This window comes from Euprymna scolopes, chromosome 23 (assembly GCF_053919585.1).
Source record: "Euprymna scolopes isolate OS-2025 chromosome 23, ASM5391958v1, whole genome shotgun sequence".
Lineage (NCBI taxonomy): Eukaryota > Metazoa > Mollusca > Cephalopoda > Sepiida > Sepiolidae > Euprymna > Euprymna scolopes.
Window position 1 is genome coordinate 113,897,446 of NC_136504.1, and position 13,322 is coordinate 113,910,767.

Here is a 13,322-nt window from a genome sequence, read left to right on the forward strand (position 1 = left end):
ATGCTATTAAATTTTTTAAATAGCATATCGAAAGATCTCCTGTTAGACTTTTTAACCCATTAAAAATGAGTAAAAGTCATAGATTAAGTGTTTTATGCCAAATTGATGGTTGAATATGATTAAATTTGTGCTCATTTTTGCATTAAATACTAATACCTAACTGTGCATCGAACAGGTACCATAATATTTAGTTTGCTGCACCTTAGCATAACAAAGGTCCATACAAAATTTCAGCCAGATCAACCCAGTAGTTTCTGAGAAAAAGTGTAATGGACAAAGAAAAATCTTATAAATTTTTGTACTGTGTGTGTGTGTGTGTGTGTGTGTGTGTGTGTGTGTGTGTGTGTGTGTGAGTGACGCGGTTTATCTCAGCCTAAAGGCAACCCACCCAGGCAAGTAAGGTACTGAAGTGAAGCTTATGACCCAGCGAATGTTTTAGTGATATTTATATCCACGTTTGGTATATGGAAATGCAAAAAAGAAATGCAAAAAAAAATAACGATTTACTAAACAACGTTTTATTTACTGGATATTTTTCCGGTACAAGAACTCAAGTTTGCCCAGCTGGGCAAACTTGTATAGAAAAAAATCTATATATTAATAACGTAGTACCTTTAACGTGTGGATGTGTGTGTCATGGTTTCCCGATTATGAATTATTTATTCGGAAGATCCTATTTATTAAAAAACGGGATAGAAGATGATAACATACTACAAACATAAAATTAGCGTATCGATATACTAATTTAATATTTGTGGCATTTTATCACCTGTCATCCTTTTTAATAAATAGGATCTCCCGATCACCGAAGATGCAATGTAAAAAAATAAAAATAAATAAAGTAAAATAAAATTTTAAAAATGATGTCGCTGTTGGGCCGTACGTGAAACTAAAATATACCTTCTTGGTCTTTTCACTAGGATTCAAGTGTAGTATATGTTCTATCTATATAGATGGTATGATGATGAGGCATACATACAATGGCAATATGTCACAGATTCCTATAAGGATATTGGAGATAAACTGTAATAACCAGATATATTCTGACATTAATCTAAATAACCTGGTTAATGTAATACTTTTACAGTTTTAACAAAAGGGCTACAATAATATTCTTGGCCTTTTGGTCAGGATCAAAGTGTAGTATCTGTTCTTCAGATGCTGCACTTCCATTCCTTGTTCTCTTTCGGTGGAGGAGAAATCCTTCACGACTGAGACAATTTTTATTTTTGTACCTTTTCTCCGCGTTAAAAAACGACCCTGGTGTCTAACTCTGTCCCGTGGGGAGGCATAGTAAATAGGTACAATAATATCGCAGGCTCTCCATTCACACTGAATGTTCACAGAATGCCCAGCAGCAGTATATTACATATGAAAAATGCTGCTGTGGAATTTCCACAGGTCCCGCTAGTTATTATTAATACTATTAATCGAAATCGCTCCAAACAAGGCATGAAATCACTTGATGCAAAGAAAAGAAGAAGAAAAAATGAAAGATGCCACTGTGGAATTTCTATAGGTCCTGCTAGTTAAAAAAAGAAAAACAACAACAACAACCCAGCAGAACTGACCTCTTTAAAAGTAGAGATTTTTTTTTTTATTTAGTTCGACGACCATTGTATTCCAATCACATGCATCCATTTGTACAATAAGCTCTTTTCACACCACAGAATAAAAAATAAGAAAATGAACATCAATTTCTACGGTTAGTGAAAATTTGAGGGTTTTGGTTTTTTTTTTGGGGTTTTTTTTTTCGGCTTTCTGGGAATCAACCAGAATCCGACATAATGAGAGAAGATGTCATGGGAAGGGAATTTGTTATTTTGCTTTCCGATTAGTTAAATGAAAGCTAAAATAAAGACAGATAAACAGGGTTATTCTTCGTTTCGAAGCCAATGCAAAAGCAGGTTTCTTTTTTGTGTTGTAGGGTTTTAAGTTAAATTTTTTTTTCTTCCCTCAAAGGGATTAAATTGTTCAGATTGACAATTGCGAATTAGTTTCAACGTGGTTGCTTTGGAAGAACCAGAAATTCTTTTTTTTTTTCCTTTTTTTTTTTTTTTTTTTGTTTTTTTAAAGAAAATTTCTGGAGCTTTTTTGGAACTGACAATGCTTTTTTTCTTTTGTTCAATATATATATATATATATATATTTCTGTAGAAATATATTTCCTTATAATACATACCAATCCTTATTTAAGAAGCTCAATGTAATTACAGAGCAATATAGTAAATAAATGACAAAAAAACTATATTCCAAAATTCATGATGTTGATCATCTTATAATTTATTCCTTTAATTCAGTTGATATTTACAACTATTGCCAGTATCTGTTTCGTAGCACAAAATCAATCACTTAATTATTATATCAATCAATGAATCTATTATGCCCTTAACTCATCAGAAGAAATAGCAACAATCATCCGTCAAAAGAAAATGAACATGATTAAAATCCGAAAATTGGAAGAGAAGCTGCAAATACCTTTAATATGTTTCCATTACGCTATTTTGAATTACGATTTCAATTGATTTTGCGCTATGAAACCGATACTGTCAAGAATTGTAAATGTCAACTGAATTAAAGGAATAAATAAGATGGTCAACATCATGAATTTTGGAATATAGTTTTTTTTTGCCATTTATTCACTATATATATATAATTTATTCAAGTTTAATTTTTTAGTTTGCAAAAAAAATATATATATATAAAATACAAAGCAATTTTGTTTTAGTGTTGAGAGTCCAAGTGTGCACATTACAAAAAAAAAACCTCCCCCTTCCCTCCCCAAATATATAACTTTACCATAAGAAAACAAGGCGACAAAGTTCACCCTTTATCAGTTGAGATTTTCAAGTAGTTGTTCAATTTTGAGCAAAGGTGGGAGTTTCAAATTGATCCAACCCTCAGCTGATGGGCAGTGAGCGAATAGGGTACATTAGTGAGTGTTAACCCGGCAGATGATAATTAGAAGAAAAAAATATTACGCTTAGTACAAGAAAAAAAAATAAATAAATTAAGAAATGGGAGTTGAACTTGTTTTGACAAAATTCAAATTCAAGCCATGTGCCTAGTAAGACAAAATGACTAAACACATAACATAAACTACATGAAGAGAAGAAAAAATGGTACAAGTTCAGAGTTCAACCTAATTAAAAAAAAAAAAAAATCTTTGATATATGTATACATTACAGGACGAAAATACCATATTCCAAAAGTCATATAAATTGATCAAATAGGTGTTTTTATATATATGATTTTTTTTTTTTTTACAATTTTTAACAATTTTAATAGTAAATCATAGACATTGCATGTCTGATTTTGATCTTGGTAGTTTAAATTGAGTTATCTCCCTTCATTTATTAAATATAGTAGATCAAGACAACATCACTTATAAAATTTTATTTTCTTAGTTTAAAAAAAACTACTTGATCAATTTACGTGGATTTTGGAATATGACATTCTGTGATGGGTAAATATATCAAAGATTATTTTTTTTAATTAGGATGAACTCTAGACTTGTACAAAAATATGCGTGCTTGCACATACAAAAATGGCCACCATTTATAACATAAAGATATCCTGAAAACTACTTATTTGTGGAAAATTTAAATGCTATATCTGTTTTCAGCATACCCGAAAACTTATAAAAAACAAATTTATTAAGAAAGGTTTTGTGTTGGTCTACCAAGCCACAATAACCCTCCCCTAAAAAAAAAAAGGGTGGTCATAAAGTAGTTGCTCATTATATGTTAAATTAATATAGCAAAGTGATCCCCCAATTTTGAAATTATAATTTCTTCATATCTTGGAAACTACTCATTTCTTGGAATTTTAAACATTATTTTCAACATCCCTGAATTTAAAGGATTTTTTGAGGGTGGGAAGATACTACACCTTTATCAAAAAATAAAATAATATTGTAGACTGTATTTCATGAATACTATAATTACGAAATAATTTTGAACACCTGCTTTAACTCTCTATCATCTATCAAGTTATATTTACACACAAAAAAGACTCGTCTAGTTATAACCACTTTCTTCCTCTGCATACCGAAAACTAAACTTCTACGAGAAAAATTTCTTTCCAAAAATTACCCGTCTGAGGAACACAATACTACAGAGCTGCTTCTCATCTGACTACAATATGGTCGTTTTCAAGTTCAATGTTAACAAATTCTATTTCGCACTTTTTTAAATAATCAAATTCTTCATCTCCAACCAAACATCAAACATCATCTCCAATCCTCACAAGATTGTCTCACGGTCCACCAGAAACATTAATTCTTATCCTTAAGTAACATACTTATATTAAAAGTTATATTTCTTCTTTCCCCCCCTCTCTCTGTCTACTCACTTCTCAACCCAGCCTGTTCCTCTCTCTGGATACACACACACATATATACAACTCGTTTTTACAGATTCCTCGAGAAATGAATTAGCATAAGGGAGTTAACTCCTTGATTTTTAAAAAAATCAGAGTTACGTCTTTTTATTTAAAACAAAATCTGTCTTATTTTACAATTAAATAATAATTTTTTTTTTTTTTTTTAATTTTAGATATTATCCATCCAGAGCAATGTCAGCAAGAAAATACAAAATTTGTGAGTATTTGTTTTGTCATTTTTTTAAATTTTAGCCAGACCTACAAACTTACACGTGAATTACTGACCTTTAATTTCAAACCATTTAAAGTAAATTTGTTGCTACGTTCATGATTAAATATTCTATTTTTCTTCTTCGTAGTCTAGATTACATCTCTGTTTAAGGTTTCTGAGGTGTTGGATCGGCACAAAATCAACCATGAGACGATTACAGCTTATGTGGTTATCCGGTAGCATGTGTAAGTATATGTAGGCAAATCTTTGTTCATGCTTTTTCTTTAATATTTTGGTGGAAAATTATAATTTTGACATTGTAAACATATTCTCTGAAGAAATTACCGCTTTAATTTATAGTTGATTGTATCATTTTATGTCCTATATATCCTGTTCAGGTTATTTAGGACAAAATCCAGCAATTTTGGAAAAAAAAAATTAAAATTTTATGCTTCAAATTTTTATATCTTTAAATATTTATTCATGATGTTTGGTTTGGTTTGGTTGTTTTGTAGAGATTTTTTTTTTTTTTTTTTTGCAGAACATGATTGAGTTTTTCAACAGAAAAGAACAATAACATCAATGCTGTTATGGTAACACATTAATTTATTGTGAGGTATCACTGCGCCATGAATGTTTAGCTTAAAAATATAATCTTCAGTATCTCCAAAATTCTTTTTTTTTTCTTTTTTTTTTTACAAAGGAGTCCTCACTTATCAAGGCCTGGAGGCCACTCGGGAATGAGGGTTAATGAGTATACAGTAGTCAATGGGACAATATTGTAGTAATCGTTAGTAATGAAAATTTGCTAAATTGGATTACTTAAGGGGAACGGCTCATCAAGAAATTTGTTTACATTGGACTTGAAAATGACCATATTGTAGTCAATTGGAAAGCACGGAAACCAATGAAAGTTCAACAGGTGTGTAGTTCTAAGCAAGACGCTTTGTTCATGGAATCTACGTTTAGGTTTAGGCACAGATGAAGAGTGGGAGGAATTATTGATAGTGGTTTCAGCTAGACGAGTGTTTTTTTTATGAAAGTTTGGCAAGGGGAGACCATAGATTGGAGCTCAGACGAGCACTTGCCATGAAATTAACGATAAAGCAGAGATAAGCTTGCAACATCTTTTCTGTGGGAAAGAGGTTGACGGGAAGAGAAAAAGGGTATCCCCTACTCAGCTATGAATATGAATACGGCAGAAATAAACATATTTAAGTTATGGCGAAAATATTATTCTTCTAATTGCCACCTACCATCTGCTTTAAAGCAAGAGCAACATTATGCGACAATATTTGGATGAAACCAAATTTCGAAACATGAGAATTAATACAACATAAAAAAAAAAAAAAAATGGAAGAAATCAGTGCCAAGGGCTATCATGATCATCATCTCTTTAAGAATACAGCAGGCACACACTGAAAGCTCTTTGTATTGTGGGTGCTTCTCATTTTCGTTTTTTTTTTTTTTTTTTGTTCTCCCCCCTCCCCCCCCTTCAGTTAGAATGGTTTAAGCCGTTTCATCTCTTGGCATCAAACATCTGTCTCAGTTCACTGATTTTTTTACGTGACTCCACGTCCTTTGACTCATCCTTTTCTGTAGAGTCTGATTTTGTGAGTTTTGAGCTTGCCGGTGGGTTGATTCTCCGTGGTGGCATTGGCTTGCCAGCGGGAGACGCATGATCTTTGCTTTCTGCCTTTGGCGTTGGGTCTGTGTATGTACGCGTGACCGTGGGCTTTGGTGTCGGCTTCAGCCGCGGGGGATTCGCTCGAGAATCAGATTCAGATTTATTTATGCCAACGACGGGTTTCTTTGTTGGAACAGGTTTGCGGGTGGGGACTGGTTTGTTGGTGGAACTCGAGGAAGGGGATGCTTGACTATATTTTGGAACTGATTGCGGTTTAGGCTCCAGATTTCGATTTCTTAGCGGAGTAACCGGGTTGGAATCTGATCTTGTCAACGGCTTGCTTTCCGAATTCAAAGATTTGTTTTGACCTCTGGGGGGTTTTTCTTTTTGGTTCCGTGTCGGTAACGGCATACTCGTGTTATGATAGAGAGCATGGTTGCTATTGTGGTCCACTCTGTTGCAGTTGTCCAATTCAACGTTCGTATTCATGTACAAATTATCTTCATCGTCTTGTGCTAACAGACGCTGTGACACATTGGAATTATCCTCCTGCGCTTTCACAGGGACCCGCAAGTTAGGTGCGTGAGGTGGAGTAAAGCCCTTCTCATCAGGCTTCTGGGGCGGTGGATGATGCGGTCGGTCCGAATGATTACGACGTAGTTTAGTACGTCGTGATGTCGTGGCCAGTCCGCCCTGGATGTCTGAAGCGTTAAGGCTTGGGATGTTTTGCTGGTCAGAAAATGCCACTGATGCGCGATTTGTCGTACTCTGCAAGACAGGATTCGATATGTCCTTCGTCATAATGGAATTAACTGGATGTGGGTTAGTTTTCTTTTCTCTTCGGATGACTGTTGCTTCACCTGGGGGTAGTTCTACGGGGGTGATCAGCGCCTGGGAATTACGGTTGGTGCTGCACGTCAATGTTGGCTTAGAGATTGGAACTGTCCTTACTGGTCGGCTCTTGTGGAAGCTTTCTGTCCTTGCTGGTGGAGGACGGGACTTGGGCAGCTTGAAGTTGGCAATTGTCGATGGCAAACTGCAAACAAACAAAAGAAAAATAATCATTTAGAAATGTACATTCTATTATACATTTATTTCTACATCAGAACTATTTGCTTTCATTTATCCAATTCTACCAGGCGTAGTCAAACTATAAATATAAATTTTTGGCATTTCTTCGGGATAGAAACGAAAATCAAAATATTGAATTTCAAGTTAGAAGTAGAGAAGATATTTCCATATTTTCAATCCTCTCACAATATTCATCTTTAACTCCCCATCCATATCATTAACCCTTATGGCTCTTGGACTTTGTAAATGCCTATTCAATAGTAAAAAGAAAAACTTATTAAATAAATAAACACTGGCAGCTTAGAAAACGTTTTAACAGACCTGACATTAACACATAAAGGGAGATAATTTTTCCCGACCTTGAGACTTTTATAAAAGTACAACTATTAAAGTGCAACTCCATTATAATAGCGAAATTCAAAATTTTAACTATTAAATTTCAAGGCAAACCAATACTCTCTACTTAATTGCCGTGTTACAATAATGAATATATCCAAAAATTACGAAAAACGATAAGGAAGAAAAAAATTATTAAAGAAAGCGTTTTTTGATGAAAATTAGTAAAAATATTTGGCTAAAAACACTGGAGAGTTCCAAAGGGAGGTAAATAGCGTGTCAATATTGTCAATATTTTTTTTATAAATTGTACATTTTTGCCTTGTTTTTAGCATAACTGAGTTACTTTCATGTGATTATGTCACATCTTCCCAAAGAAATAGGGTGAGGGTTTTTTTTTTTGTTGTTTTTTTTTTTTTTTTTACAATAAAGCTCAAAAACTTGTGTTTTTTAAATAATTAAGTAGATATTACTTTTGGTTGAAATTGACACAAAAAGTCCGTAGACACCATTTTTTTTTTTTTTAAGCGATTTTTTTTTTTTTTCATTTTCCAAATTTCACTATTATATTGTAGTTGCACCAATATAAATTTCTATTTTCTTATTAGCAATGGGCCCCCAAAGTCAGCAGAGATTAGACCTTCCATTAATTAGATTAATTAATTCATCTACAATTAAAGTTAGAGACTTGTCCACCGTTAATTGTTGTGTAAAAGTTGGTGGCAATGCAAAATCTTAACTGATTGTTCTAAGAGAGATAACTATTATACTAAAAATTGTAACAAAGTAACCTTTAATAAAAATGTAAAATGCGACGATATTGTAATTTTAAAATTTCTAGGAGGTCCATTCTCCCAGGCTTTGCCTTCTCTTTTTAAGAAAGGCGCTTCTTCAAGTAGTACCAACGGGGCTGCCCAGGCATCTTTTACAGAGTGCTCCTTCTCGGAAACGGTGACTTTTCAATCCCACTTTCCGACCGTAGTGTCAAATTCATCACAGTGGGAGAAATAGATACTAACTATAAATTGATTTATGTAATTGGGTTCAGGTAACGGTAAAATTATCTCCCGTTATGGTTTTGACAGAATTATCTCCCTTTATGCCTTTTGAGTTTGCCAAACTGTTCTGTGTGTCCCACAGACAGTAAGCAGAGCTTTCCCGAAAAGAACGCGCTCCTTTTTTTTTTCCGCAACCAAGCAAAGGAGGGTTTATCTTTTTATCCAGAAAGCAAATAAATAAAAACTTATATATTATTTTTTATTTGGAATCGTTTGAGATGAGTAATTTGTGTATTTATTTTATTCGTGGACTGTTATCCCCATCTTCATGGTTTTTGTTGTTTCACCACATATTAGCCAACATTTCTTATCTTGTTGCAGTTTAAAAACGGCCAGAGGATAAGTTGGTCGAAATATTGTAAAACAACTATAAAGATGAGGATAACAGTTCGCAAATAAATAGTAAATAGATATTTAACGCAAGGAAATAGTAGAGAATGAAAACTGATTTAGTAAGGATTGATTTCATGTCTGTTCTGTTAATGCTAGGAAAATACCTATCGTAAACGATTTTGAGGACTTAGTAGTGTTGAGACGATTAATCGGAATCGTAAAAATCAGAACTTTTGTCGGGTATCGGTAAAATTTGTGCCTATTTTCTGATGCCAAAAACAATTTCCTTTATCAAATGATGTTTTCTAAAACAAAATCTTCCACTACTGGTATTACCGATAAAATACTGAATATTTATTTATTTTAAACTACCAGTAAAACTAAAATCTATAGATCAATCCCCACATTATGTTTAAGAAAATATATGCACATTTAAGCGTGCAAAAATAATTTCACAGTTAAATATTTATAGATTTATAAAGAATCGAAATCGGTAATTGTATTGGAATCAGGAAAAATATTGGAATCGTCCCGTCACTAGTGCATAGGTATGCATGATAAAGATCTTTATGCATGCTTGACCAGGAGCTGTTTCCGTTCGGAGAAGAGGCTGTCTCAACCAAATTTTTAGTCTTTGCTGTGCACTCGGTTTATCAGCGGCTGACTCGGTTATGCAGTTACTTTTGGCTTTGTTCACAGGAACTCCCTTTGGTGCATCATGCAGGCAGGTGATTTTACACAGAATCTTCTTGGCCTCGTACAGGTCAACACGGGGTCAGGTATGAGCATATGGCAACAAGTTACGTACCTTTTGTTGATAGGTTTGTACCAAATGTTATATATTATTTTTTGATTGTAATCCTTTGAGATGAGTAATTTGTGTATTTGTTTTGTGGACTGTTATCCTCATCTTCATAGTTTTTGTTGTTTCACCACATATTAGCCAACTCATCCTCTGGCCTTCTTTAGATGATTAACCACGATGGGATAGGACTGCTGAATCTCATAACTTAGTAATAATTAGGGCTGTGACAACAGCATATTCTTTTCATTGTTTTGACTCTCGAGTATATATCCAACACAGTTAATCAACTGACAACCACATCACTCTATATAAAAGCATATAAGATATCAACAGATACACACTCAAGAGACAAAACAATAAGAATATGCTGTTGTCCCAGCCCTAGTAATAATTAGTGATAAGTCGTAAGATTTACATCTAAAAACAAAAATAGATTTAAGGTTCCCAAAATTCCTTTTAGAATTGTCTGCAAGGATCTGTGGCGTAGTGAATAAATCACTTATTAAAATTCAGAAGGTTGAAAGTTCAATCTTCGGTGAGGGCAAAACTCAAAGTATAATTGTGAATTACTTTGGGGTAGGCTGCGTGAGGTCTAAAATAGGGTCTATCTTCAAATTCATGAGTGTAGTCTCATTTTTGGTGTCAATTAGTGCTCTGACTAAGATTCCAAAGGAATTTTTTTAAAAAATCAATTTTTGGCAATTAGCACCCAAAAAACTGGCAAAATTTGGGATTTGGGGGTAAAATGAGGCAATATTGCTGATTTTTGTAAAGTGATATTTTATATGTTTGGAATTGATCTATTCTCATTTTTCATATTAAAATTGTGTTCATTGTAGTTGAAATATGGAAATTTGGGGGGGGGGGGGGGGGGGTCAAGGTATTTTGGCCCTATCATTCCACTCACCCTCAGCATTTAGGCTTGCTTTCAACAGATCACAGTACAGTCAATTAGTCACAGAAACCAATCAATCTACTTAAGATAAATGAAAGTATGGGGAAAAAAAGAAGTAACCATTGGAATTCAACAAAAATACTAACAAAAACACAACTATAAAAATTAATCCAAGTATGGTTAAATTTCTAGAAAAAAAAAAAAAAAAAGCTTGTAAATTTTTCCTGGTCAGTCTTAACTTAATTTGAAATGTTGTACAAAACGTTAGTTGCATTTGACTCTTCCTGTACAGTTGTTGTTTGTTCATTCAGAAGGAAGAAGTATTTTTATACGCTGAATAATCTTTTTATATAGGAGTTTTTATTTTTTCCCCTTGGTTGTTGAATCAGGGTTTTTTAGTTGAGGTCCTGGAACTTCTGCTGGTAACAGGTGGTGAAAATCAAGTTTGTAGAAATGTTTAAGAAAGGTAGTATACGTGTTTGTAGAAATCTTTTAGAAAGGTGGTATGTGTGTTTGTAAAAATGTTTTAGAAAGGTGGTATGTGTGTTTGTAAAAATGTTTTAGAAAGGTGGTATGTGTGTTGTTAAAAATGTTTGCATACAAGCTTGAAGGTTAGAATAGCCATTTTAACCAACACATTACAGTTCACATTAACAGCAACAATTGCAGTTTTCACGAAAGGTAGGTAACCACGTGACTTTCTGATATCTGGTGGGAACATCATATCCAACATATCTGTTTGGGTGGCCATCCACCAAGGCCCTGACAAGACCTGAACGATTAACTGACAAGTCCTGAGTGACGTCACCATCATCAACATCACAGTCATCATCTAGTATCTTTGCCAGATCATTCTCCATCAACCGTAATTGCTCCTCGACCCACTTGCTGTCTATTTCTAAACTCAAACGACATATTCTCTCGTTTCTTAGATCATAATAAAAAAACTTTTTTCTTGCTACTCAATCCATCCATATCTTCACCAATGTCGAGAAGACTACTTATGTGGAAATCTTCTTTCAAACGAATAGTGAAGGTGATTTCCCTCCATTCCTTGTTGAGTGCTCATTATGACTTGGCCATGAGTGGTTGCCCCTTCTTTTTGGATGTCATTCTATTTAGATTAGCGATGATATAGTTGAAATAGTGATGAGTCAGTTTTTTTATGCAATCAATCGCAGCATTTCTACTCATTACAAACGCACGCTCCCGCATGTTGATTGGTGCATCGGAATAACTTGTGACTGTGTTTGTCATCTTGGCACTGTTTACCTTGCGGCACACCGAAAATATCATGCATCATAATATGTTGGCACCCAATTACCAAGTACAAATGTTCAGTTGTGTTTTTTTTTTTTCTTAGGCTTTTCATATAAGATATACCTCCATGTAGCCTTATTAATAGAACTGAATACTGCTCAAAATGATTTTGTAGGATCTTCCTTGAATGTAACACAATCATCAGAGCCACAATGGAATCAACAAGTGAACGGTTACTGCAATAATGTGCACAAATTTACTGGAAAATCATCAAATTTTAACCTTTTTCTGCATTTTTCAGTGGGATTTTCAATGTGAAATTGCTTTTCAAAGCTATTTATAACAAGTTTTTGCTAAACAAGTCATTTAAAAATAATTATATGGGTGATTGCATGCAAAAAAGGAGAGTGAATTTACATTTTTTTTTACGATTTTAGCCAAAAATGGCTATTTTAGCAGATTTTTAGGGTACTAACCACCAAAAATGGCTATTTTTCAAAAATTCTTTTTTCATGTTTCTTATCCTAAAATGCATCCAAAATGAAACTGCACTCCTGGATTTTCAGATAGGCCCTCATACAGCCTAACCCTAAATTACTTGGGACTTCTGCTCAGTCATGGCTGATAGAACGAGAGTATGCTACCCTTTCACTTATGCATTAAATAAAGTGATCTATTTGAAATTCTGTGCAGAACCCAAAGTTTGACTGAAAGATTATCGAGTTAGACAAGATACACCTGAAGGGGTAGCATGCTTTCATTCCATCAGCCATGACCAGATAACTTTAGTAATTCACAATTGTATTCTTAATATCGTCTTTACTGAGGATTGAACCTTTAACCTCCAGATGAGTGTCATTTTACCAAGTATTTCTGTTATGCCACAGGTTTTTGCAGGTGGTCGAAATGCTGTGCGAATAACACTCAAGGTGAGAAAAGTTGTCCGAATAATACAAAAAATAGAAACTAGCAAAATCCGTGGAAATTCCACGTTAGTTGAAAATTTTTAAAACCCATTAAAAATAAAATGATTAAAAAATAAAATAAAACAACGAATTAAAACAAGTTTTTAGCAAATTATTTAACCTTTTAAAACTAAAAAGAATCGATTTAAAAAGTTTTGATTTTTTTTTTTTTTCAGTGAAAATTCAACATTGTTTTTGTTTTTTCTGAATAATTTTTTAATATAAAAGGAACAGATGTCAATTCACTTGCACATTTTTTTTATTTTAAAAAGAAACTATAATAAAAAAAAAAATTAGTCTCCTCTCAACAGGACTTTTTTTTTAATTATTATAAAATAAAATAGCCAATTTGAAACAAAACAGGCAGCCATGTTTTTT

General features: G+C 33.4%; 1 protein-coding gene across 1 annotated transcript in view; it reads right to left on the minus strand.

Moving 5' to 3' along the window:
• Nucleotides 1-5,177: 5,177 nt before the first annotated feature.
• LOC145246134 (disintegrin and metalloproteinase domain-containing protein 12-like) overlaps nt 5,178-13,322 on the minus strand; it is a 483,466-nt gene continuing 475,321 nt past the window's right edge. The window contains exon 21 of the mRNA XM_080107984.1: nt 5,178-7,257. Coding sequence (XP_079964110.1) covers nt 6,114-7,257 — 1,144 coding nt within the window. The 3' untranslated portion in view covers nt 5,178-6,113. The remainder of the gene's footprint in view (nt 7,258-13,322) is intronic.